Raw genomic sequence first — 24,232 nt, 5'->3', positions numbered from 1 at the left:
CCGAGCTCAGCTCCCGAGGATGAAATGAGTGGCCATGTTCCGCCTCCTTTCCCCGGTCTCCGCAGTTTAAAATAGTATTGATTTTTTTTTTTTCTTTTGCAACTGCGCTACACATGCCCTTGGATAACCCGATATCGTGGGTGCGCCCTGCCGGAGATACATGACCTTGGTTTCTTTCTGGGTTTGGGTTAGTGAAAAACTGCCTTTCCACTTTGTGAGGGAACAAAGGACCAAGCTCGCCATCCCCCGGCACTTCATGGCCTGAGGAATGATGGGGAGGGGTGGCCCGGCGACCCTGGGCGCGCGTGGGCCAGGGCTGCTCTCTCGTCGAGAGAGATGCCTTCGTGCCCGACCTCCTGCGGGGTACTCCGGAGCCAGGTAGGGACACCGGGGCGAGGTGAGTGCCCTCTCGCCGGGGCGATGGCTGGAACGGAGTGAGACCCGGGTTGGGACGGTGAGCGGTGATCGCTCTGGGTTGCAAGGAGCGGGCTGACCGCGCCTGGGGAATTGGTACCCTGGCCGAGGCTCCGCGGGAGGTCGGAGGCGGGTCTGCTCCCTGTCTGGGGAACGGGAAGACCGGCAGGGGCGTCGTCAGATGCGCTCCCTCCCACTCCCATCCCGGCTTTCTTGGGCTACTCTTGGCCACCCGTTCCTACCTCGCCCTTTCTAAGTTTGGGAGCTCCTTCTGCTCCAATCCCTCCCTCTTGAGGGTCGCCTGGTTTCCAATTAGGCATAAGTGTAGCTCAGTGTGTTAGAGGGAAAGAAAGTGAGGGACTCGTCAGCTGTCGGGTCTCTCAAACACATCTCCCTTGCTCCAGAACGGAGAGTGTGGGCTGTAGGGACCGAATGGTGGCTAGCGAGCATCGTTTTCCCCTTCCCTTTGGCTTCTTGCACTCTGCCCCGAGATGCTGGCTCGCAGTAAAAGCCAGGCTCTAGATTCTAGAATCTGCATCCCAAACCAGCCAGACTCATAGGAGCATCCTCGCCATACTTGACTGGTCACTTTCTTAGCAATGATTTCCAAGTGTCTTGTCCACCCACTATTTATCTGGCTTCTATCTTTTCCGGACTTCTTGTTAGTTTAGGTGCATTGAAAATTATCCAGCACTTTACCCAAGGAGCCTTAAAGGTCCGAGATTTTACTTTATTTCTTCCTATTTATGCACCCCCTGTGTGGACTTATCCATGCTCCCCTAACCACTAAGTGAACTTTAATAAACCTGTCCCTTTCCAAACCATGTTACAGCAAAAACATGCAAGAAATCAAGAGGTTGTAAATAAATATCACAAGCCAAGTGTTTAAAGTCAAAAATACTTGTACGGGCAGTATATGATTTTCCCTGAAATGCTTTACAGGTGAGTCATAGCACATTGTGTGTTTGGGTGATCCTGGCCACAAGCAACTGTTGCCCCAGCTAACCAGAGTCCAGGCATGATGCACACTTGGATGTGATGTGTAAAGAATATGCCTCAGGAATCCCTTTCTTTTGGTTGCAAAGGCCATGTGGGGCTGTTGATCCTCCGTGTGTGAAATATCTCTGTTTTAATCTAAGCTGTCATTTCAACAGTGCTGTGATAACAGTTCAGAGGTGCTCCTTCTTCAGAAGCACAAACGTTCAATTAGCCAGAATTTGGGGTTTCACTTCCTCTTCTTTCTTTCCCTGTCTGTTTTAATGTTTAAAATAGATGATCTTACTTACAGTATTCATAATTAAAATAAGAAACCCAAATTAAAGGATTATAATATATAGTCGGATGTTAATAAGTGGATAATGCTTATCATTTTAAGTAATTTTGAAACATTAAAGTCTGTTGGATCTTTGTTTGGCTGGAATCGCATGTTTCTTTAAGAAGGTGCTTCAGTTCACAAATAATGTTTAAAGGTGCTATTGGTGGCAGCCAGTCTATAAGCATTCTCCTGTTAAGCAAACAGGTAACTACTATATAACCTGTCCTAGTACTCAAGAGGCAGAGAGCATGTCAAATAAGCTTCTCTGACATTTGGCAGTTTAGAGGCTTTTTTTCTTGGTTATATTTACTTAATATTAAAAATAGCTATTGCACATCTGAGTGCCCATAGTTTCTAGCTTTGCCTCCCAAATGTGATCCCATTGTCTATTGATTAAATATTTCATATTGCTTTTCCTAGCGAATTTGTCCTTTCATATTTTTTTAAAAGAGGCGATATATATATATATATATATATATATATATATATATATATATATATTGATTTTTTACAGAGAGGAAGGGAGAGGGATAGAGAGTTAGAAACATTGATGAGAGAGAACATTGATCAGCTGCCTCCTGCACATCTCCTACTGGGGATGTGCCTGCAACCAAGGTACATGCCCTTGACCAGAATCAAACCTGGGACCTTTCAGTCTGCAGGCCGATGCTCTATCCACTGAGCCAAACTGGTTAGGGCTGTCCCTTCATATTTTTGGTTTAACAATGTAATAGATTCAACATTTCCTCCTTAATGCATTCTCATAAATATGTTAGATAATGCTAATGACTGAAATTATACTTAAAAGACTAAGTTGGATGACCTTAAACACATTATTGTTTGGGGTATTATTTAAGTCATGATATCAAAAACAAATAAGTATATTTCAAATATAGAGAATGTCTAGAAAGCAAAGTACTTGAAAAGGGTTAGGCCTGTTATCTTTATCCCGGTGTTCCCACTTTCCTTCCTTTTGCCCTTTCCCTAAAGTGATTTTATTTTCCTTCATGTGAATTTTGCATCTGAGCATGAAATGCACACTCCCACACTTGCATACACAAATGAGGTATAAATACAGAGTAGTATTCATGCTCAAATTTGGTAGGATTTCCTCTTTACTGAAAGTCTCAAGCTCTTTAGGGATAACTTGACTGTTGAAGATGGACTAGGTGGACAGAAGAGCTTTCCAGATGGGTTTGTCTTGAATAACATATGCTTTCCCTTCCCCAGGGCTGAGTGGAGTAGCTGGAATGAGTTCCCGCTGTGAGAAAGCCTGTAACCCTCAGATGGGAAATTTGGCTCTAGGGAGAAAACTCTGGGCAGACACCACCTGTGGTCAGAACGCCACTGAACTGTACTGCTTCTATAGTGAGAACACTGATCTGACTTGTCGGCAGCCCAAATGTGACAAATGCAATGCTGCTCAGCCTCACCTGGCTCACCTGCCAGCTGCCATGGCAGACTCGTCCTTCAAGTTTCCTCGCACGTGGTGGCAGTCTGCTGAGGATGTGCACAGAGAAAAGATCCAGTTAGACCTGGAAGCCGAATTCTACTTCACTCATCTAATTATGGTGTTCAAGTCCCCCAGGCCAGCAGCCATGGTGCTGGACCGGTCCCAGGACTTTGGGAAGACATGGAAGCCTTACAAGTACTTTGCAACTAACTGCTCAGCTACTTTTGGCCTGGAAGATGATGTTGTCAAGAAGGGAGCTATTTGCACTTCTAGATACTCCAGTCCCTTCCCGTGCACTGGAGGAGAGGTAAGGGCACACGTTTAAGTCTACACTGTACATAAGGTAGAAAAATGTTACCAGCCCACATTTTTTTAAAAGTATGAAGGTATACTTGTAGCAACATGAATGAAATTAGAATTTTTCATGAGCTTTATTTGTCATAAATTATTTCTCGCCCTTAGACATGGATGTGTAGTCATTTTCAAGCAGGTTGCCCACTGACTGGGTTTAAGTTGGAATTCTAAGACTTTAATTTTTCTTTTTCTTTTTTCAATATCATCATTCTGCTTAAGAGGTTTGAAAGGCTAATAATTTAATCAGTTAGAAGGACTACTTATTGTGCTTCTAAATGGGCAGGAGTTACTGAGACAGCCTGTTCCTGGAGCCCATGCTGGTATCTTCCTGAAACTGTTAACATAAATAGGAAGTAAATAAAAATAAAGCCAAGGGAGGAAAAAAAAATCTGTCAGAAGGATATGTTGTATAACAGTGGAGTTTTATTGTTAAGATTACAAGAGTGCATGGCAAACAAACGAAGGTAGTTTTGATTTTGTTTTTAATGATACAAAAGTTATTTTCATACTCACAGATACATCAACCAATTCAGGGTCTTGGGTCTATCCTGAGCCCAAGACCATCTCAATTTTATTCTGCAAAACAGCCTCCTTAGCTATTAGTCCCTTTTCTATATAGGGTGATTTCTCGTTGTTTCATATTTCCGTTCTCCTAAGGGGGAAACAGATCTTTTAAACTTATATGGATGTACCTAATATATCTCCAGATATATGAAAAATTTCAGAGAAAATTGGGTGAAAGCAGATTAAGAGAATAAAATACCTTCAGAAATATTGATTTATAAAAAAGAGCAGAGAGGAAGTATGAAATTTCTAATTTTGGTACATGTCATAAACACAGATTAAATAAGTGGTTAACTTAGGGGTGATTTTGCCACCATCCCCCTTCTCAGGGGACATTTGGCAGTGTCTGGAGACGTTTTTGCTGGGGAGAGGGACACTACTGGCATCTAGTAGGTGAAATCCAGGATGCTGCTAAATTTCCTACTGTGCACATGACAGCATCTCTCCCATTCCCAATAAAGAACTATTAGCCGTAATGTCAATAGCATAAAGGTTAAGAAAGCCCAGACAAGTTGTTAGGCATACATCTAATGCATATAGTACAATGGCTACAGAAACTAAGAGAGGCACTCTTTTAGCAGTCATCTATACTTCTATTTGCAGATTTCCCTGGTGATAGTATTTAGTAACATTTATTGAGCCCCTACTATCCCAGGCACTGTACTCTGAGCTAGTAATTGTGCCTTTGGTTTGGGTAGGGGGGTGAGGGGGGATGCTTGCCTGGGGCCTTGTGAAAAGGTGGGTTTGGGAAACTCTCCCCTCCCCCCCCACTACCAAAGGCACATATGGACTTTGCCATGTGATCCAGCTATTTCTTCTGTGTGCACTTTGCAGACCAGGAATAGTGCCACTGGCACCAAAATGAAAGGATGTGGCACACACAGTACACAGACTATTTTCCATTTTTCTTCACGATCCCTAAAGTTGGCTTAATATTGTAAATCCATGTGCACCCTACCATGATAGGCATTTTTAAAGATACCAGGGGAAAAAAGAGACAGATAAGTTAGACTCTTTGTTTTCTTATGTGGAGAACACTTGCTTGGTGTTGCAAACAAATGAATGGCTTGAACTCTCAAATTGCTTTGGAATTGATCCACAGGCTGATATCAGCTTCCTACAGCTCAGTGCTACTGGGCCATGTGTATCTATGAAGCAGCAAAAATACAGTTTCAGTAACCAGATGGCAAGCATGCTTGCTTAGCAAACATTATATTGAATGCCCAGCAATCACGTAGAGATGACTAAGGTAACATTTAGTTAACCTATAGTAAAAACAAAGATCTTATCTTTTTAAAACCCAAACTACTTATTGTCATCAATGCTTACATCAAAATTTAAAGCAGATAAAGACTAAAATCTGTTAGTTATTCCAATGTACAGTCGCATTTTAAATCTAGTTTTTACATTTTTTTTCATTGTAGTTATTTCAACAGACATATTTCAATGGCAAACAACAAACAAACAAACAAACAAAAAACATCAAATGCCACCTAATTCCCTTGAGAGCAAGATTTTTAAGTGTACATTAAACCATCTGGAATTTCCTCCCTTTAGAGGGCAGGTTGGGGAAGGAGTATTTCCCTCCTGAATTAGAGAGTAGAAGAAAGTCTTCCTCAAAGGAAAAACCAGGGCAAGCCTTCCCAGAAAATATTATTAACCCACCTCTTCTATGTTGCTCTGGAGTATCAATTAGTTTTAAGCTATGAATTAATTTCACAGTACACCTCTGTATCATCAATCTATACGTTTGGAAATGGAGTGATGAGAAAACTAAGCCAATGAATTTAGTATCAAATAAGTAGTTTCAAATTTCATTTATTGCTTATTTATAATATTACAGACCTATAACTTCCTCCATTCTATATAAGACTTCTTAAGACTTCTCAAGATATTATCCTACTACTTAGGCTAAGATAAATATATCTCATACTTAATTTATTTCCATTGCTTATTCCAAAATACTTCTGTGGGCTTTTCAGGCCTTAGAGAGCCTGTAGTTTCATGTCTAACACACCAGATACCTACATTTACAGAGCTGAAGGCACCAGTCATCTGAAAGAGGACTTTAAAATTGTAGGCCTAAAAATCCACCCAGAAGAATACTTTTAATTTTTAAATAATATGTATCTTTATTGATTTCAGAGGGGAAGGAGAGGGAGAGAGAGATAGAAACATCAATGATGTAAGAGAATCATTGATCAGCTGCCTCCTGCATGTCCCCCACTGGGGATCGAGCCCGCAACCCGGGTATGTGCCCTGACCAGGAATTGAACCATGGCCTCCTGGTTCACAGGTCAGTGCTCAATCACTGAGACATGCCAGATGGGCCAGAAGAATACTTTTAAAATCAAAGTTAAGTCTGCTATAAAGAAACTTCCTAAACTGCCTGGCTTGCTGGTGTGGCTCAGTGGTTGAGTGTCGACCTATGAACCAGGAGATCACGGTTCTATTCCTGGTCAGGGCATTTGCCTGGGTTGTGGGCTTGATCCTCAGTAGCGGGTGTGCAGAAGGCAGCAGACCAATGAGCCTCTCTCATCATTGATATTTCTATCTCCCTCTCCCTTCCTCTCTGAAATCAATAAAAAAATATATTAAAAACAACAACAACACTTCCTAAACTGACCAGCAGTTTCAAAGAATGGGGTAGGGCTATCCTAAAATGTGTCTCCTTTATAGGAGGGCAGATTGAGATTCGGAGGTAAAAGTTATGTCATAGAGCAAGGACTAAATCATAAGTCTTCTGGCTTTAAGTCTATTATTTGTTCCATAAAAACTATATTCTTCTCCACTATCAACCCCCAAGAACTGCTCACAGAGAGATTATATGCGTATCTCTCTCCTTGCTCACTCTCATAACAATTTGTTATTCATTTGTATATGACAGGAAGGTAAGAAAGAATTCGCCCAACAACATTCCTCAGAACAGGAATGTCCTCTGAGATGTCACTGGTGTTCTAGGAATAGAGGTTCCATTCCAAACCAGGTTGGGAAACACTGACTGGGCTTAACAAAATTAAACATTTATAAATACATACATATTCACATTATTTATCCTGTATCCCCAAGTGGGAAATATAAGCTGAAACACTTCCAAACTCATTTATCCATGGGACCCTCTTTTTTTAGAACTGCAGTTGCTCTCTCTCAGAACTCCAGAGATCCCCAGAGCCCAACTTGGGAAATGGTTGGGTGAAGGTATAAAGTGCTCCCCAAAATCCTGGCAAAAAGCACAGCCAGGGGAGATGTTGTTCAAAGGGGACAGCATTTCAGTTATACAAGATGAATCAGTTCTGGAGATTTAATGAACAGCAAACATGACTATCATTAACAAGACTTTATTGTATACTAGAGGCCCGGTGCATGAATTTATGCACGGGTGGGTTCCCTCCACCTGGCTGGAGATCGAGGCCGATCGGAACCCATCTTGCCCAAGTCCAGATGGGGCCAACTGGGGCCAGGAGGTTGGCTGGTTGGCCCCCATCGGGGCCCCTCAGGGCCGCTGGCCTTGGGGAGGGACCACGGGAGGTTGGCTGGCCACAGGAGGTTGGCTGTGGGAGCGCACTGACCATCAGGGGGCAGCTCCTGTGTTGAGCATCTGTCCCCTGGTGGTCAGTGCGCATCATAGCGACCGGTCGTTCAACCAGTTGTAATGGTCTCTTAGGCTTTTATATAGAGAGATTTGAAATTTACTAAGAGGATAGATCTTAGTGTTCTCACTAAACACATGCAAAAAAGTAACCATCTGAGGTGATGGATATGTTAATTAGCTTGAAAATGGTGATTATTTCACAATGTACTAGTATATGTATATCCAATGATCAAATTGTACACTGAAAATAAATAATAATTCTTAATTTTCAAATATACCTCAATCATTTTTTTTAAAAGACCCAGACAGGCTTGGTGCTTGGCATGGTTAGACATCAAGGCCCTCTGTCAGTTGGGGACTTAGTCTCCTATTTAGTTGGAGCAATAAATAATAATCACCTTGAAGCTAAAGATGATAGGTTAATTAGGCTTTTTCAGGATGAAAAGAAGCACCTCAGATTAGCTCTGGGTAAAGAAAACAAGTAAGTGGGGAGATGTCGCAAGCTGTTTTAGGGCCCACACAGTCAGGCCTCATGGAACTGAAATTTCAATTATCACTATTTAGGAAACAGCATCGTTTCAGTGACTCCAAAGCAACTCTAAAGGGATGTAGTTGTCATCTCCTTAGAAGTTAGCACCACTTGCTCCCTGTTCTATTAACTTATTATTAGAAGAACTCTATTCAGAATTGGATAGCAACCAACCAAACGGCATGGATATTTTTTTCCAGGGCATTATGAATATGGAATATTTTATGGGAGGCAGCAGCACAGGAAGACAAGAACAGAGGGGGTTTGGGTCTCATATGAAGCACTAGGCAAGGATTGTTAAATAGGGTAAGGATTGCATCGGTCTTATTTACCCCTGTATCCCCAGCATTTGCTTGGACCACAGTAGGAAATTAATAAATCTGTAACTGAATGAATGAACACAAGAATGGCATAAAAGCAGGGGTGAGTAGGAGAATATCTTTAAATGACACAGATGGAGGACTGAAATGCTTGGGTAGGGGATATGATTCAGAAACCCTGATCTACATGGAGAAGCTGAGTTGGTAATAATAGGGCATAAGCTGTGGTTGAGGAAAGGCGATTAATGAAAGATCTTAAATAATATTTATTCATCCATTTATTCATCAAGTAATCTTTGAGTTTCTGTGTCTGATCCCATTCCAGATGCTGGGGATATAGCAGTGAACCAAAGAGATAAAAATTCCTGTCCCCATGAAGTTTAGGTTGCAGTGGAGGGAAGGGGAAGATAGAGAACAAATAATTAAGTAAAATATACAGTATGTCAGAGTGCGATGGTAAATCAGAACTAAGGAGAAAATAAAACAGGCTAAGGGATGGCAGGGAAGGGCTTGCTGTTTTGAAAGTGATTAAAAGATTTGATAGAATAAACCATGATAAGAACTTTGAGCTCCCGGCAAGCTTTCAGGAGCGAACAAAATCTGCAATTAAGGGTTTCATTTCTTCCCATCTATAGATATGGGAAAATGAAGTTGTGTGTTAAAATGACAAACATTGGTAAAAATCCCTCTGACTAGTGTTTCTTAGAATGAGAAAAGGAAGCTAAATGTCATCGATGGAAAAGCATATGACTGATGAGTAATCTGAAGCCTAAAGAAAGTTAAGTGACTGATTTGTGTACAATTACTCAGCTGAAAGCTGTACTTCCTGATGTCAAGCCCAGTGCTATCTGCACTAGGTTAAACTTCCTTTGTGCCATGCCAGGTAGTGTGAAAGATACAAAAACTATATGCATTCCTTTCCTTCACAGTTCTTTTTTTTTTTTTTTTTAAATATATTTTATTGATTTTTTACAGAGAGGAAGGGAGAGAGATAGAGAGTTAGAAACATCGATGAGAGAGAAACATCGATCAGCCGCCTCCTGCACATCCTCCACTGGGGATGTGCCTGCAACCCAGGTACATGCCCTTGACCGGAATCGAACCTGGGACCCTTCAGTCCGCAGGCCGACGCTCTATCCACTGAGCCAAACCGGTTTTGGCTCCTTCACAGTTCTTATAATCTCCTGGGGAAGAGAGTAAATATTGCAATTTATAGACTGATTTATTAAATAACATGATATAGTACATGCTTAATTTCCTCAATATGTTGTACAGATAATATGCCTTTCAAGATTCAAGTATTTATTTGTCTATTTAGGCCAGGGGTGGGGAACATCTGGCCTACGGGCCATATAAGGCCCGTGAAATCATTGGTTTGGCCCTGCCAAGGCATTAGGGGTGAGTTAATTAAGTGTTTGACCAAATATAGCAAGCTAATTTTTTTAAGTTGATAATTTTGTATGGCCCAAGAATGATGTTATAAATATCCAAATGGCTGTTGGCAGAAAAAAGGTTCCCCACCCCTGCTTTAGGCCATTGGAAAGATTATGTTCCAATACCTCATGATAAAGTCAGTATGGCACAAGTGTGCAGAAAATGATAAATGACTTACTCAGGTTTATACAGGTATTTACAGTTATAATATGCTAAGCAATATTTCGGATTTTTAAACTTAAAAGATAAAGCAAAGTAGTACATGAGTAGGACTATTTTCTAATTGGTCATCTGTTTCTTTGGTCACTGAAATCTGCGGATGCCTATTTCTGCAGCATCAATGGTCAGGAATCCTAGTGGCAGCTAATATCAGTTGAAGCCTTCCATGTGTCAGGCACCCTGTAAAGTACACTGTACCCCTTATTCTCACAAGAATTAGTATTAGACCCATTTTACAGACAAAGACACTGAGACTTAGTGAGTCTAAGAAACCTGTTCAGAATCAAATAAATAATAGCTAACCTGAGCTGGGATTATTAGCTTGCCTTAAAATCATTTATATGATTAAGCTTTATTATAAATCCAAAATATAAAAAAGCACCAAATCCTACACTAAAATTAAATTGCTATAGCAATTATTAGGTATTATATACCACTTACTGTTTAACTGATAATTTGTAAATGGTTGCATGAACTTTGCATAAAAAAGTAGATGTTTTTACATTGATAGGAAAATTATCTACAACAAATAAAGATTGTTTGCACTTAGAGCATTTAAAATGAGCTAAATGTGAATGAGTATCAAAGTTCTTCTATACCACTTTGCATAGTTTTATTTGATTGGTTTGTTTTAGGGGTGAGGGGAGTACAATAGTTTTTATCAAGACAGTAACTGCTTTAAGCAATTTTTCTAACTTAGTCATCCTATGTATTAATGTTTTACTTTGAAGTATATTCTCTGCTATAATTTTGTTGAACTTCCTTGAAAAATAGAATATTGTGTATATTTGTTTAGAGTGCTTCAATTATCCACTCCCTGGGGCTGTATACCTTTCCTATACGGGTGAGGCTAGAGATTTATAACAGCGCATTTCCCAAAAATACCTTTAGTTTAAAGAAAACCCACAGGGTGGTTATCAATTAAAAGTGTTTAAAGAGGTGACATAAAAATTAGAATAACCCCAGAGATCAAATCAATAAACTTTGATTTATTGATTTCAAAAGAGGATTTTTTTCCCTCCAAAAATGCCTTCTTTATAGCTATTTTAAAAAATCTGTTTAGCATCTTTTTGCTTAGTATTTGTCTGATTCAATGGTTTAACTTTGCCACTATTTGGTTAAAATAGTCTTGAAACTTTGAGATAGAGGATTTTAAATGCTGTGTTATTAATTAATGGATTACATTGAAAAATTAAGGCTGGACGATGAAGAACAGTTGAGGAGCAGGCACCTGGAAGTCGGGTGTATCTGGGCATACATGTCATGGAGAACCCTACATAGTGTAACGGGGTTATTAGAAGTTGGGGCTCTGGAAGATGAGGGAAATGAATCATGCCAAAGAATATGTAAGTTACTACGGTGTCTGAAAAGCTGGTGCATGTAATCTCTCCCTCCTCTGCACTGCCATGCACTTTGTGTCACTCACATGTAGCTGAAACATCATGTCCCCTATCTCTTCTACTCCTGTAGTGTTTGTTTCTTGAGTAACTTTGTCCCTTCTATCATTGTATATGTCCCTTCCAATCTCTGCACCTAGCACACTTCCCCTACAAGGCAAAAATGTCCGAAATACGTTTGTTGAATTGAATTACATGAAAAGAACTAACTATACAATCATAATACTGTTTATTAACTGTGTGGGGTGATATACATCTAAGTATTAATCTTTTCAAAGAAGTCATGATTCATTCATCCTCTCTACAAATATTTGTAAAGTATCTACTATGTGCGAGACACTATTTCAGGAGTTGGGGACACAGAGAAGTTAAAATTTTCTGCTCTTGAGCTTATATTCTAAATGTAAGGTGCTAAAGAATGTAAAATATATAGAATGTTAGGTAGTGATAAGTGTAAATAAAAAAATAAATAAATAAAGCAGGGAAGGGAGCTAGGAAGTGGGGAGGGCTGTTTTGTTGTTGTTGTTTTTAATGTTTAGATAGAGCTCTCAGGGAATGCCTCACTGAGACTTTTGAATAGGACCTGAAAGAAAGAGAAGTGAGCAGTGAGCACATCTAGGGAAAGAACAAAGGCCCTGAGGAAGTCTGCCTGGTGCCCTTAGAACTGTGCGGATGCTAGTGTGGAGTCAGAAGGGTCAAAGTACAGTGTAGTAGGTGAGGTCAGGGGTCAGAGATTATGGGGTACTGTAGGTAAGGAGATACCCAGGATGACCCAAATTTATACCTAGATCAGTTAAAGCCTGTTAATTATTTTTAACATCCCCTTTCATTTTTAAATTGGTCCCAATTTGAACCATAAGTGATTATTTGAAGGCCATTGCTTTTACTCTGAATGACACTGGAAGCCATTTGAGGTTTTAAGTAGAGGGGTGATATAATCAATGTATTTTGAATAGGATCACTCTGACTTGTAAGTTAAGAAAAGATCAAAGTGGGAAGGAGGGAGACTAGTTAGAATGATATTGAAATAATTTAGGCTAGATTTAATGGTGCATGGACAGAGGGGAGCCGTGGAAATGGTGAAGAGTGGTTGAGTTCTGGATCTATTTTATGGAGAGAGTCAATAGCATTTGCTGAAAGGTTGAATGTGGAGTGTGAGAGAAAGAGAGTAGTAAGGATGTTTTTAGCCTGAGCACCTGGAAGAGTAGAACAGCCATTTACTGAGATGGAGAAGATTCTAGGGGGAGCAGACTTGGAGAGGGATGCCAAGAGCTCATTTTTGGACACATTAAGTATGAGTTGCCTACGAGATATCCAAGTGGAGACACTTAGTAGGTAGTTGGATCTGTGCGTTTAAAGCTCAGAGGAGAGATCTGAACTAAATATATAAATTTAGGAGTCATCAGTTTAGAGATGATATTTAAAGCTGTGAAACTGGATGAGATCATCAAGGGAGTGGGTGTGGATAGGAAAGAGGAAACTCTAAGTGCTGAGCCTAGGGCAGGATCAAACTGCCATTACCAAAAACACTTCTGAAATGGCCAAGGTTTACACGCAAGCCAGTCTCACCAATCTATTTGCCCAACAGTTGTTGAATTAAGCAGCAATATGAATTGAATAACATTGAATTACCACAGTCAGAACAGTAGGTGTGCATTTTAAAATGACAAGTGAGAGAGAAGGCATGAGAGCTGCAACGTGAAGCTTTCAAAAGACAAACCAAAACAAATATGGGAAAGGGAAAGCACTGATTGGATAACAGATGATGACGGAAAAGAGAGAGGAAACAGTATAGATGGAGAAAGATATCGTTGAAAATACCATGCTGAAAGAGAAATGTTGACTCTAGGGGGCCTTCAAAAATCTCTTCAGGTTTAAGGGCCTTGTATTCATTTTAACTCATCCAACTTGTTTTTTTTTCTTTTTCTTTTTAGACTCAGAATTCAAACTATAGGAGCAATTTAATTTTGGAATGCCCCTGGGTCATCACAGTACTGAAAATGAAATTAAAAGATAGCATTGTACACATTTTCTCTGCTTAGTATGTTGTAAACTTTGATTTGCAGAATGTGATGGAGAGTGTCTACCTAAGGCATGAGAGCTATGTAATAATCTCATTTAAGTGTTTAAAATGTCAAGATACGTCTTATTAATGTTTTAATTAGTGTTTACTGTATTAATGGTTAATTGTTCTGTTAAGAGGGAGAAGAGAAAGCCAACATTTAGAGATCACAGTAGAATGTGCAGTTACTGTGCTGGGCCTTTCACACACATCTCACTTAATCGCTATAGAACACACTAATTTCTTGGATAGTTTGTCTTGTTAACAAACAAAAGAACAAAAACACAAAATACCAACCCTCTCTCTGTGTCCTATTTATCTTCTTTTCCTAACTGTCTTGCAACTGACAGAGGAACAGAGTCTTTCCAGGTATCGCTAAGTTTGCTGATGTCACTTTATACTTTATAACCACAATTCCTAAAACAAACAAAAAAGTATGAAAAATATTCAGATGGTTTCTGCATGACATCATGTTTATTTGAGCTAACACTGTATCTTTCAGCTGCTATTGAAAAAGACTTCGTTTTAAAATTGAAGGTAGAAAATGTAGTCACTTTGTTATACCGTTTAATCTTCATGAAGAATTATTTTTTATTTCAGCCAATCTAACCCTTCTGAGGTCTTTGGGGTTTTCCATTAATTCCTTTTGTAATCAATGCCTGTATTTCTCTCATATTCCATGTCCCAATAAATAACCTCTGACCGCCTCCCCCCATCCCACCCCCGCCCCCCCCCCCCCCCCCCGGCAAAAAAAAATATAACCTCTGACCCCTTCCCCACCTCCAAAAAAAAACACACAAAAAAACAAAAACAAAAAAAAGTCAATGGAGAACACATCCAATGATCTATTAGAAGAACTAGGCAGCTCACTCTCCAGGAATCCTCCTCCTTGTTGTTTCCCATTCCAATATACCCAAAGGGATGCACACCCTTTTGTAACAATAGCTCCCTCTCTGATGATTATCAAAGTTTAGAACAGTGGTTCTCAACCTTCCTAATGCAACGACCCTTTTAATACAGTTCCTCATGTTGTGGTGACCCCCAATTTCATTGTTACAAATTGAACATAATTAAAGCATAGTGATTAATCACAAAAACAATATGTAATTATATATGTTTTCCGATGGTCTTAGGCGACCCCTGTGAAAGGGTCGTTCGACCCCCAAAGGGGTCGCGACCCACAGGTTGAGAACCGCTGGTTTAGACGAATGTAAGGCCGCTGGGGGATTTTCTCTGTGGGAGGGGTATAGTGAAGAGGTATAGTTTGCAAAAACAAAGAACAAGATGATTGTCAACTCCTGTTCCCCAACTCCCAACTCCCTCCCTTCCCACGTACCCTGTCCTTTTCTATTTATTTCTTCTGGCCATTCCTCCCCTCCTCCCCCAAATTTTCATTTGTTTCCTCCAAGCATTTACTTATGTCACATTAGACCACTTCTTTTATCTCTTCTCTGGTCCCAAAATACCTATTTGTCTCCAAAAATGAGCATGATACCTAGCCTGTTCCCATGATCTTCTCTCTGGAATCTTCTATCAGTTCTCTCAACTCCATTGCCCCTGTCTTTCCATCACACCCCAATTCTAGATCAATCCTACTGTTCACCTTCTTGTTCTTCAGCCAGACAGCTGAACTCTAATATGAAAAATAATAACACTTATACTGAGAAATGCTCTACAAATTTAGGCTTTCCAAGCTCCAATTTGGCCCTCAAACTTCCCTGGAAATCATTTTTTCTTCAGCTCTCTTTCATTCCTTTAGCGACTCAGTGTCTCTCTTTTCCCTAAGACCCCTTCTCACACCCATTGTTTGCTCTCAGTTAAAATGCTTGCTTCTTATCTCACTGAGAAAATAAAAATAAAAACCTGTCTAACACAGAGAGGCCCATCAAAGTGAAAAGCAGAGATCCATTCTCAGTTTCTTTCTCTCCTCAGCCAAATTCAGGCACTCACCAAGTCCTATCCCATTTTGCTACTGGAGTCTCCCTCGAATAGGTATACTTCTCTCCACCCCTACAGCTACCCTGGCACAAACCACCACTGTTTTTTTATCTGTATACATTATTGCACTAATGTTCTCCTAAATGGTCTCTCCAGCCTGTTTTGCTTGAGTCCCAATATATTTTCTATATCACACTCTGAAGGATCTTTTTAAAATCCAAAATAGCACTTTCCTGCTTAAAACTCATCAGTGACTCTCCGGTTCCCTCATAACATAGTCCACATTCTTTAATGAGGCATGCTAGGCCCTTTCTGAATGCCCCTTGGCTTTATTTCCCATTACTGCCTCTTATACCCTCACCTCCAGCGGTATTTATTGAACTACTTGTATTACTCCAAGGTGCCAGGCTCGTTCTTACCTTCTGACCCTTGCACACATGATTTCTTTTCCCAATGCTCTTCTCTTATACTGCCCTCTCATTCACTTAGCTAAATTATGTGGAAAGATACAAACCTATCACTGCCTATTGGAGAACAGTGGAAAGTACATGTAAAAGTTACCTTGGGGATTTTATTTTTCATCAGATTATTGGAAATGATTAGATAAGGGCCCTCATGCGTCTGCTTCTTTGGTGTTTCCATTTGGGCTTCTTTTCACAACGCTGTGCTGGGTGGAAGGTGATTGTTTTGTGATTCTGCAAAACAACTGTCTTGTGACAGTGCCTCTGGACACTATGGATTCACTTGGATAAACCACCAAGCTTGTCACTCCCTCTCCCTAAGTAAGAACTGCTATTTCAAGTAAGACAAATCCAAATTACCTGCATTTCTTGAGTTGGGAGGAGAAACTAGCTTTGAAGAGAGAGGCTTCGATATTATTTTCTTTGACAAGACAAACCAAAAAAAAAAAAAAAAAAAACTTTAAAAAAAAAACAACCACCCAAAATCTTGTAACCTATGTCCCTTGCCTGTTACCTGAACTTCACTGTGGTATAATCCTGCCTTCAAGGAGTTCACAGTCTGATCGAGACTTTTAAATTGTTGTCTCTTAAGGATGAATAATAATCAAAAGGTAGGGAAGGGAATTCCAAGGGGAAAATGCACATGTATAAGGAAAGCCAACTCTTAGAATGGCTGGAGAGTACAGTATGGAAGGGTAGTGGCGAAGAGAGAGGGATGGAGGAAATGAAGCTGGCTCTGGAGGCTCAGGTCAGATTATGCAAAGTCAAGTGAACCAAGTATTTTGGACTTGATCCTGTGGGTAGTGGAGATCAATCAACATTTCTTCTGGTAGGGACAACATAATCAGAAAGACAACTCAGGGAGCAGTATGAAAGATTCTTGAGCAAAACTTACGAGATTAAATTTAATAGCTTTAAACATAAATTCCTCTTTTAAAAAATCAACTGTACTATCACTAGAAAGGTGTGACTTATCAGCCATGCATGTGAAAAAGACCTGAGGGTTTCAGTTGATTGTAATTTCAATGTGAGTCAACAATATATCAAGACTACCAAAAAAGCTAATGCAATCTTAGGCTACGCTGAAGAAGAATGTTCCAAACAAAGGAGAGAATAGTCCTTCTGTTGTGTTCTCCAGTTGAAGCATAGCTAGAATATTATGTTCAGGCCAAGGATATTTCTATTTAGAGAAAGCTGAATAGGACTGGTGAGATCAATTAGAAACCTCATTGCATAATGAACAATTAACTTGGGATATTTCTCCTATGAGAGAGGATTTATGGATGCTCAGGCATTGCTGACATTCTTCAGATATTTGGAGAGGGATTAAATGGACTTTGATACTTGCAGAAGGCAAGAGTATGACCAAAGAAAGACTTTCTTAAAAACTGGATGTATCCAAAAGACAAAGTGAGCTCCCTTTAGTTTTCCATCCAGGAAATGTTTTGGTAAAGTCTGAATGATCACCAGTGAGTGATATTACAGACAGGACTCATGTACAGATTTAAAGGTTTGTGTCAGGACTCTATAATGTCCCATCCACCTCTGGGTACATAGATTATACCATAGGGTGAGTAAAAGACTGAAGAAAATCCTTTACATCCAAACAACTCCAATAGCAGAGGTCATGGATTGGGCATTGCTCAACTAGTCATGACAGTCTTTTTGCTAGGTAGACAGAAACCCTCAATTTTGGTGTAAGATGAGTGGTCCTTTATAACCATTAAACATATGTAAGTTGCTTCACTGACAAAGAAAGGGAAGGCAGGGAAAAGACAAATAAGTCCCTCTTCTCTCAGTCTCTATCTTGTTGTTTTTTAAATATATTTTTTATTGGTTTCAGAGAGTAAGGAAGAGGGAGAGAAAGATAGAAACATCAATGATGAGAATAATTGATCTGCTGCCCCCTGCATGCCCCATACCGGGTAGCCTAAATGGCTTTAATTTAGAGAACTTAGATTCTTCATGTGTAAATTGAATCAATGTCAGAAAGAATAAGATAAGGCATACATCTGTGTCGTAAGTGGCTACTATATAAGTGCTAATTATTATTATTTGATTACATTATCAGTGAAGTTGTTCATCAGTCATTCAACAAGTATTTGAGTGCATACTATGAGTCTTGCACTATCTCAGGCTCTAGGGGTACAGTAATAAACAAAAGCAGACATAAAAATGCACTCTAAAGCCCAGGCAACTGGGCTTTTTTAGAACACAAACCATTTATCAGTTAGTGGCTTCTCATACTAACATAGGTTAACTGTCAATGTTTATATTACTACTAGAGGCAGAATTCATGCACAGGTGGGGTCCCTCTGGGTGGCCTGCAGGGATCCAGCCCAAACCCACAGTCCAATGCCGCCTAAAGCTCCCACCTGCCACTCCCACTCATCCTGGCCCCACTGTGCCTGCCATGAGCTCGTGCCCGATCAGTCCTGATTGGGAGAGGCTCGTGCTGCTGCAGCAGCGCTCACCAGCCATGAGCCCTGCATCTGGTGCCCTCCCAAGGGGAGTGACCTGTGGGATCCCTCCCAAGGGGTACTGGATTGCGAGAGGGCACAGACCAGGCTGAGGGACCCCACCAGTGCACAATCGGGGCCAGGGAGGGACTGCGGGAGGGCTCCAGGGCATGTCTGGCCCATCTTGCTCAGTCCTGATTCTCCAGACCCCCACAGCAAACTAACTTACCAGTCAGAGCATCTGCTCCCTAGTGGTCAGTGCACATCATAGCGACTGGTTGACCAGTTGACTATCTGCCCCCTGGTGGTCAGTGCATGTCATAGGAAGCGGTTGAGCAGCCTTAGCATATCATTAGCATATTACACTTTGATTGGTTGTTTGGTTGTTTTGCCCTTTGGTCTATTTGCATATTACCCTTTTATTATATAGGATATAATGCTATGCATTACTATACAGGGACATGAAAGTTGGACAGTAAAGAAGAATGATAGGGGGAAAAAATAATTCATTTGAATACAGTGTTGGAGGAGACATCTATGGATAACCTGGACCACCAGAAAGATGAACACATGGGGCCTAGAGCAAATTAAGCCTCAAATATTACTGGAAGCAAAAATGACAAAACTGAAGCTATCCTACTTCAGGCACATCCTAAGAAGGCAGGGTTCTTTAGAAAAGACAATAATGCTGGGGAAAATAGAAAGCAGCAGGAAAAGAGGAAGAACCAATATGAAATGGATTGACTCCATAAAAGAAGCCACAGGCATGTGCGTATAGGAGCTGAACAGGGTTGTAGAGGACAGGACAATGCAGACATCCTAGGTCTCTAGGAGTCAGAGCTGACAACGACATGAAACACACACATGTTTCTAGGAGCATCAGGGGGTCTACATTCTTGCTTAGTGCTTTTGGACAGATATTTAGTTAGAGAACATCAGTTTGAGTCATTTAATAGTTGATAAAGTTAATATAAGAAATTACATAGCTTTTTATTAAAGCAGTAGCCCAGTCATCTTCATAGGTAGTAAAAAATAAACTGGAGGGAGTCAGATTTAGAGAAAATGAACAAATAGATGTACAAAGGACAATTTATGTCTCTCCGTTCCATATTTTAGACCTACGTATCTACTGTGACACTACAAATTCTTTTTAAACTATACTATGAATGTCAAGTACTAGATAAGGAAATAAGTTTTTAAAGATATTTTTAGATGGCAATGTTATGATAAGATACAAGAATGAGCCTAAAGTAAAATTTCTTATCAAAACTGAAAAAATGTAGCCACCTACACCTTGTTGGTATTTCAGACTCAAAGAGGAATTTCCAAGTGATTTTCTTAAGAGGTTGCTCTGTAGTGAAATCAGAATGAGCAAGCAGAGTTCAGGTCCTGTCCCTCACCTGGACTCCCTGTTCTTTTGTTAAGAATAGATACTTTGTGATTTTGTATGGCAGGTTTGTTGTTAAGATTAATGGCCTTTTAAAGTAATATGCTTGAAAAAGTCTTTCTTGAGGTCCTGTTCAAGTCAGTTAGGGAACCATAACATATTTACAAGATTATTAATTTGAAATATTGTAATCATAACTCACAAGCACCTGTTTATCAAGCACTTGCACCAGGCACATGTGGAAATTCAAGGCTGGATATTCAGTGATGTGCCATTTCTGCTCCTTTTGTAGCTTTCCTTCTTTAAAAGCCCACTTGATAAGGCATTAACTACTTCATACGGTCTAGCAGGTGCTGTCTAACCAGGAAGATAGGTTGCCTATGGAACTGTCCCCTGGTAGTTATCCTTAAAGGCCATCCTATATAATAAACCCCTAATATGCAAATCGACCAAACAGCGGAATGACTGGTCGCTATGACTCACACTGACCACCAGGGGGTAGATGCTCAATGCAGAAGCTGCTCCCTGGTGGTCAGTGCGCTCCCACAGGAGGAGTGCTGCTCAGCCAGAAGCCAGGCTCATGACTGACAAGCACAGCGGTGGTGGCAGGAACCTCTCCCGCCTCCGCAGCAGTGCTAAGGACCCCCCAGGGGATGTCCAACTGCCAGCTTAGGCCCGCTCCCCACAGACATCCCCCAGGGGTCCCGGACTGCAAGAGGACACAGGCCAGACTGAGGGACCCCCTACCCCCAGTGCATGAATGTCGTGCACTGGGCCTCTAGTTTAAAATATTCTGGTTAATTTCTAGCCAGTTACCTTCATCACTTCATTGGTAGGAAGAGGGGAAACTGATTTGTTTCATAGGTGGCTGCTGAATATTTAGGCTGCTGCCACCTCCCCACAGCCTTCCTCCCCTCAGCCTTTCCTGTCAGTTTGCCTGTCAGTTTAGTTGGCATGGAACCAGAAATATTATTTTCTCATGGACTAAATAATACAATGACAGATGTTATGGAAATATGCAGATAATATCGCAACATTCTATTCAATTGTAGAAGTAACTTTTTCATCCCCTCTCCACTTCCCAAAATAATGACATTAGAACTGTAGTCATGCCTCCATGATTATTGGAGATGAGTGCTCAAAAGGCTACAAAAATGAAATTCTCTTAGAGGACTAATTTTTTTCTTCTCAGTTCCCTGTCTCCACTCAGCTCTATTTCTTCCCAAATGGCTGCACTGAAAATACTATAGGTCTTTTACAATCTGAATATTCCTTATGTTACAGAAAAACCTTTCAAATATATTTGGATTAAAAAATAAAATTGGGAAAAGGGATGCTCAGAAATAGAGGTTAGAGTTTGTTGGACATCTTAGAGAGGAAAATGTCTGGAAAATAATGTCATCAGTAACTTGTGCATGTACATGAAACAGAGGTCATTTGCTACTCAGCCAAAGTGGTAGTTGGTCTAGAAAGTGTATGAAGTGAGACATGGTGGATATTTTACCTGGAGAATGAAAGGTAAGTTGATGGCTGCCCTTAAATATTTGGACTTAAATAAGCACTTCCTTATTTAAGATAAAATAAACTTACTTTGTACAGCTGCAAGTCAAGTTTAGAAGTTGCATAGGACAGATTCCAGCTTTACACAGAGGAACATTTTATGGTTTTTTGTTGATTTTTAGAGAGAGAGGAAGGGAGAAGGAAAAACATTGACCTGAGAGTGTAACATTGACTGAGTACCTTCTGTATGCCGCCCCCACCCTCCCTGGGGATCAAGCCCACAACTCTTAGCATGTGCCCTGAACAGGAATCAAAATACCGGCAACCTTTTGGTGCATGGGACACCACCAAACCAACTGAGCAACACCAGCCAGGGTAAAACGGAAGAACTTTTTGATGATTAGAACCATCACAAAATGAAATATGCTCCCTGGTGAGGGTGTGGAATCTAGTCAAGACTAAATGGGAGTCAAGTATTCTAGTGGGACTTCCTGCATTGAGAAATTTGGGTTAAGTAGCCTTATGTTTTCCTCCGATATTTAAGATTATTTTGAGCTGTTTTCTAACATCACTTTGACAGAGCTTAATTTTCAAGAATTAGGGGAAAATGAAATCTATGCGTGTTATTGTTTGTTTTTCTTATTCAGTTTTATATCCAGAGGACCTACCATGTGAAATATTTCCTCAATAAGTAATGATTAAATAAATAAATAATATAGTAAATGATAATAATTCCTTTATTAAAAGGCTTAATGTCACACAGACCCAGAATTTTATCTTACTTAATCACAGCTTTGCCATCATTTAGGAGAAAAAAAATGACAATGATGATGGGAGATACAATTAGAATTTATATTAGCCAAGTTTGCAATCTATTCAGACTGGAGATGTCTTTTTCTCATCCAAAGTATAAGAAAGTGCCCTGGCTGGGTGGCTCAGTTGGTTAGAGTGTTGTCTCAATACGCCAAAGTTGCAGATTTGACCCCTGGTCAAGAATCAACCAATGAGTGCATAAATAAGTGAAACAACAAATTGATGTTTCTCTCTAACAATAAATAAATAAAAATTTTAAGTATAAAAAAGAAACATTTTTAGAAACTGAATGAGATTTAATTTGTTTCTCTTTGGAAGTCAGAATTTCTATTGTGGGCTTTCTTGCTCTGTAAGCCCAGTGATTTAAATATTCTAAAAAAATTCTCTACTACCAGCTCTTCTCTATATAACCTCTACTCTGGAGCAGAAGGAAACATAAACAGATTTTTATGGTATTTACTATTTTCTGTCATTATGAATCCTATAAATTAGTTTACTAGTCATATATATATATATGAAAGCATCAAGCAGTTTTCTAAAGAGGCTGTATCATGTTTTGTTTTTCTTTAAATATATTTTATTGATTTTTTACAGAGAGGAAGGGAGAAGGATAGAGAGTTAGAAACATCAATGAGAGAGAAGCATCAATCAGCAGCCTCCTGCACACCCCCTACTGGGGATGTGTCCGCAACCAAAGTACATGCCCTTGGCCGGAATCGAACTGGGGACCCTTGAGTGTGCAGTCTGACGCTCTATCCACTAAGCCAAACCGGTTACGGCATAGTCTACCAGTCTTTTAGTTGAACTAATTGTAATTCATTAAATGTAGGTCAAAATAGAGAAAACAATATCTACTTTTTACTTTTTAAGCCAGTTACTGGCTTTTATTTCTGCAAGTCCTTCCTTCTAATTTAGCTTTTGCTTTTCACCTTTAATTCATCTCTTGCAATTAATCCTTATATTTCAGACTGGAATTGAATGGGAAAAGGTAAATGAGATCCATCTCTAGTGGTAAAACTTTGCATGATGGTGATTAATAACTATCTTCAAGGTCTCCTACAAATGAAGGACAAAGCGGCCCTATGCTACCTAGTACAACAGTAACAGCAAATATTTGTCTGTAGTTTAGGGAAAGTCGGGAGGTCCCTTTGAAGTTTATTTGTTTGATAGCCAGGATGTTCTCACCAGGGCAACAGTGTTTAAAGTTTGATATTTTTTTAAAACTTTAATCAGGACATTTTGGTTGTTTCTGATTAAGGCTCCTAAATGAAAAGATGAAAGCACATTTTACTCTAGGTTTGCATTATGGAAAACCCTCAATAGGCACACATATCTTCAATTAAAAAAAAGTTAGTTTTAAAGTCAAACTACAGTGGTCTCCTGCTTATCCCCAAAGGACATGTTGTTCTAAGGCCTCCAGAGGATGCCTGAACCTGCAGATGGTACTGAACTCTATATATACTCCGATTTTCCCTATACATACATACCTATGATAAAGTTTAAACTACTCTTGCACTTTGGGGCCATTATTAAGTAAAATAAGGATTACTTGAACACAAGTACTACAATATCAGCCATTGATCTGATAGCCTAGATGGCTACTAAGTGGCTAATGGACAGGAAGCATATACAGTGTAGATATGCTGCACCCCAGGAAGGGACCAAGAGGGATGAGTAAGACTTCATTAGACTTCTCAGAATTGCATGCAATTTAAAGCTTATGGATTGTTTATTTCTGGAATATTCTATTTTCAGACTACGGTTGACCGAGGATAACTTAAACCAAGGGGGAAAAAAACATGGATAAGGGGGCGCTGCTGTCATTGCCAACTATGGTTCTCTATGGCACGCAGTCAGGGAAAGTGTTTTATGTACATACTAGGGGCCCAGTGCACAAATTTGTGTACCTTGAAAGGAACTGTGAGCCGCAAGATTGCAGTTGGCATGGGGCGGTTCTCGGCCCATCCTCCGTGTGGCCCCTGGTCCCCTGTCTGCTGGCAGCCTCACTCCCACTGCTGCTC

General features: G+C 40.1%; 1 protein-coding gene across 5 annotated transcripts in view; it reads left to right on the top strand.

Moving 5' to 3' along the window:
• NTN4 (netrin 4) overlaps positions 1–24,232 on the top strand; it is a 109,906-nt gene that overhangs the window by 639 nt on the left and 85,035 nt on the right. Inside the window, exons 1-2 of one of the 5 annotated variants that reach the window (XM_036299909.1) lie at positions 76–397; positions 2,960–3,489. In XM_036299909.1, coding sequence (XP_036155802.1) covers positions 337–397; positions 2,960–3,489 — 591 coding nt within the window. In that variant the 5' untranslated portion in view covers positions 76–336. Of the gene's footprint in view, positions 1–75; positions 398–2,959; positions 3,490–24,232 lie in introns of those variants that run through there. The other 4 variants (XM_036299906.1, XM_036299908.1, XM_036299905.1 and 1 more) reach the window with 4 other exon arrangements.

Source organism: Myotis myotis, unplaced genomic scaffold (genome assembly GCF_014108235.1).
Source record: "Myotis myotis isolate mMyoMyo1 unplaced genomic scaffold, mMyoMyo1.p scaffold_m19_p_3, whole genome shotgun sequence".
Taxonomy (NCBI): domain Eukaryota; kingdom Metazoa; phylum Chordata; class Mammalia; order Chiroptera; family Vespertilionidae; genus Myotis; species Myotis myotis.
Note: the sequence above shows the minus strand (reverse complement) of the source record. Positions and strands in the feature narration are given on the sequence as shown.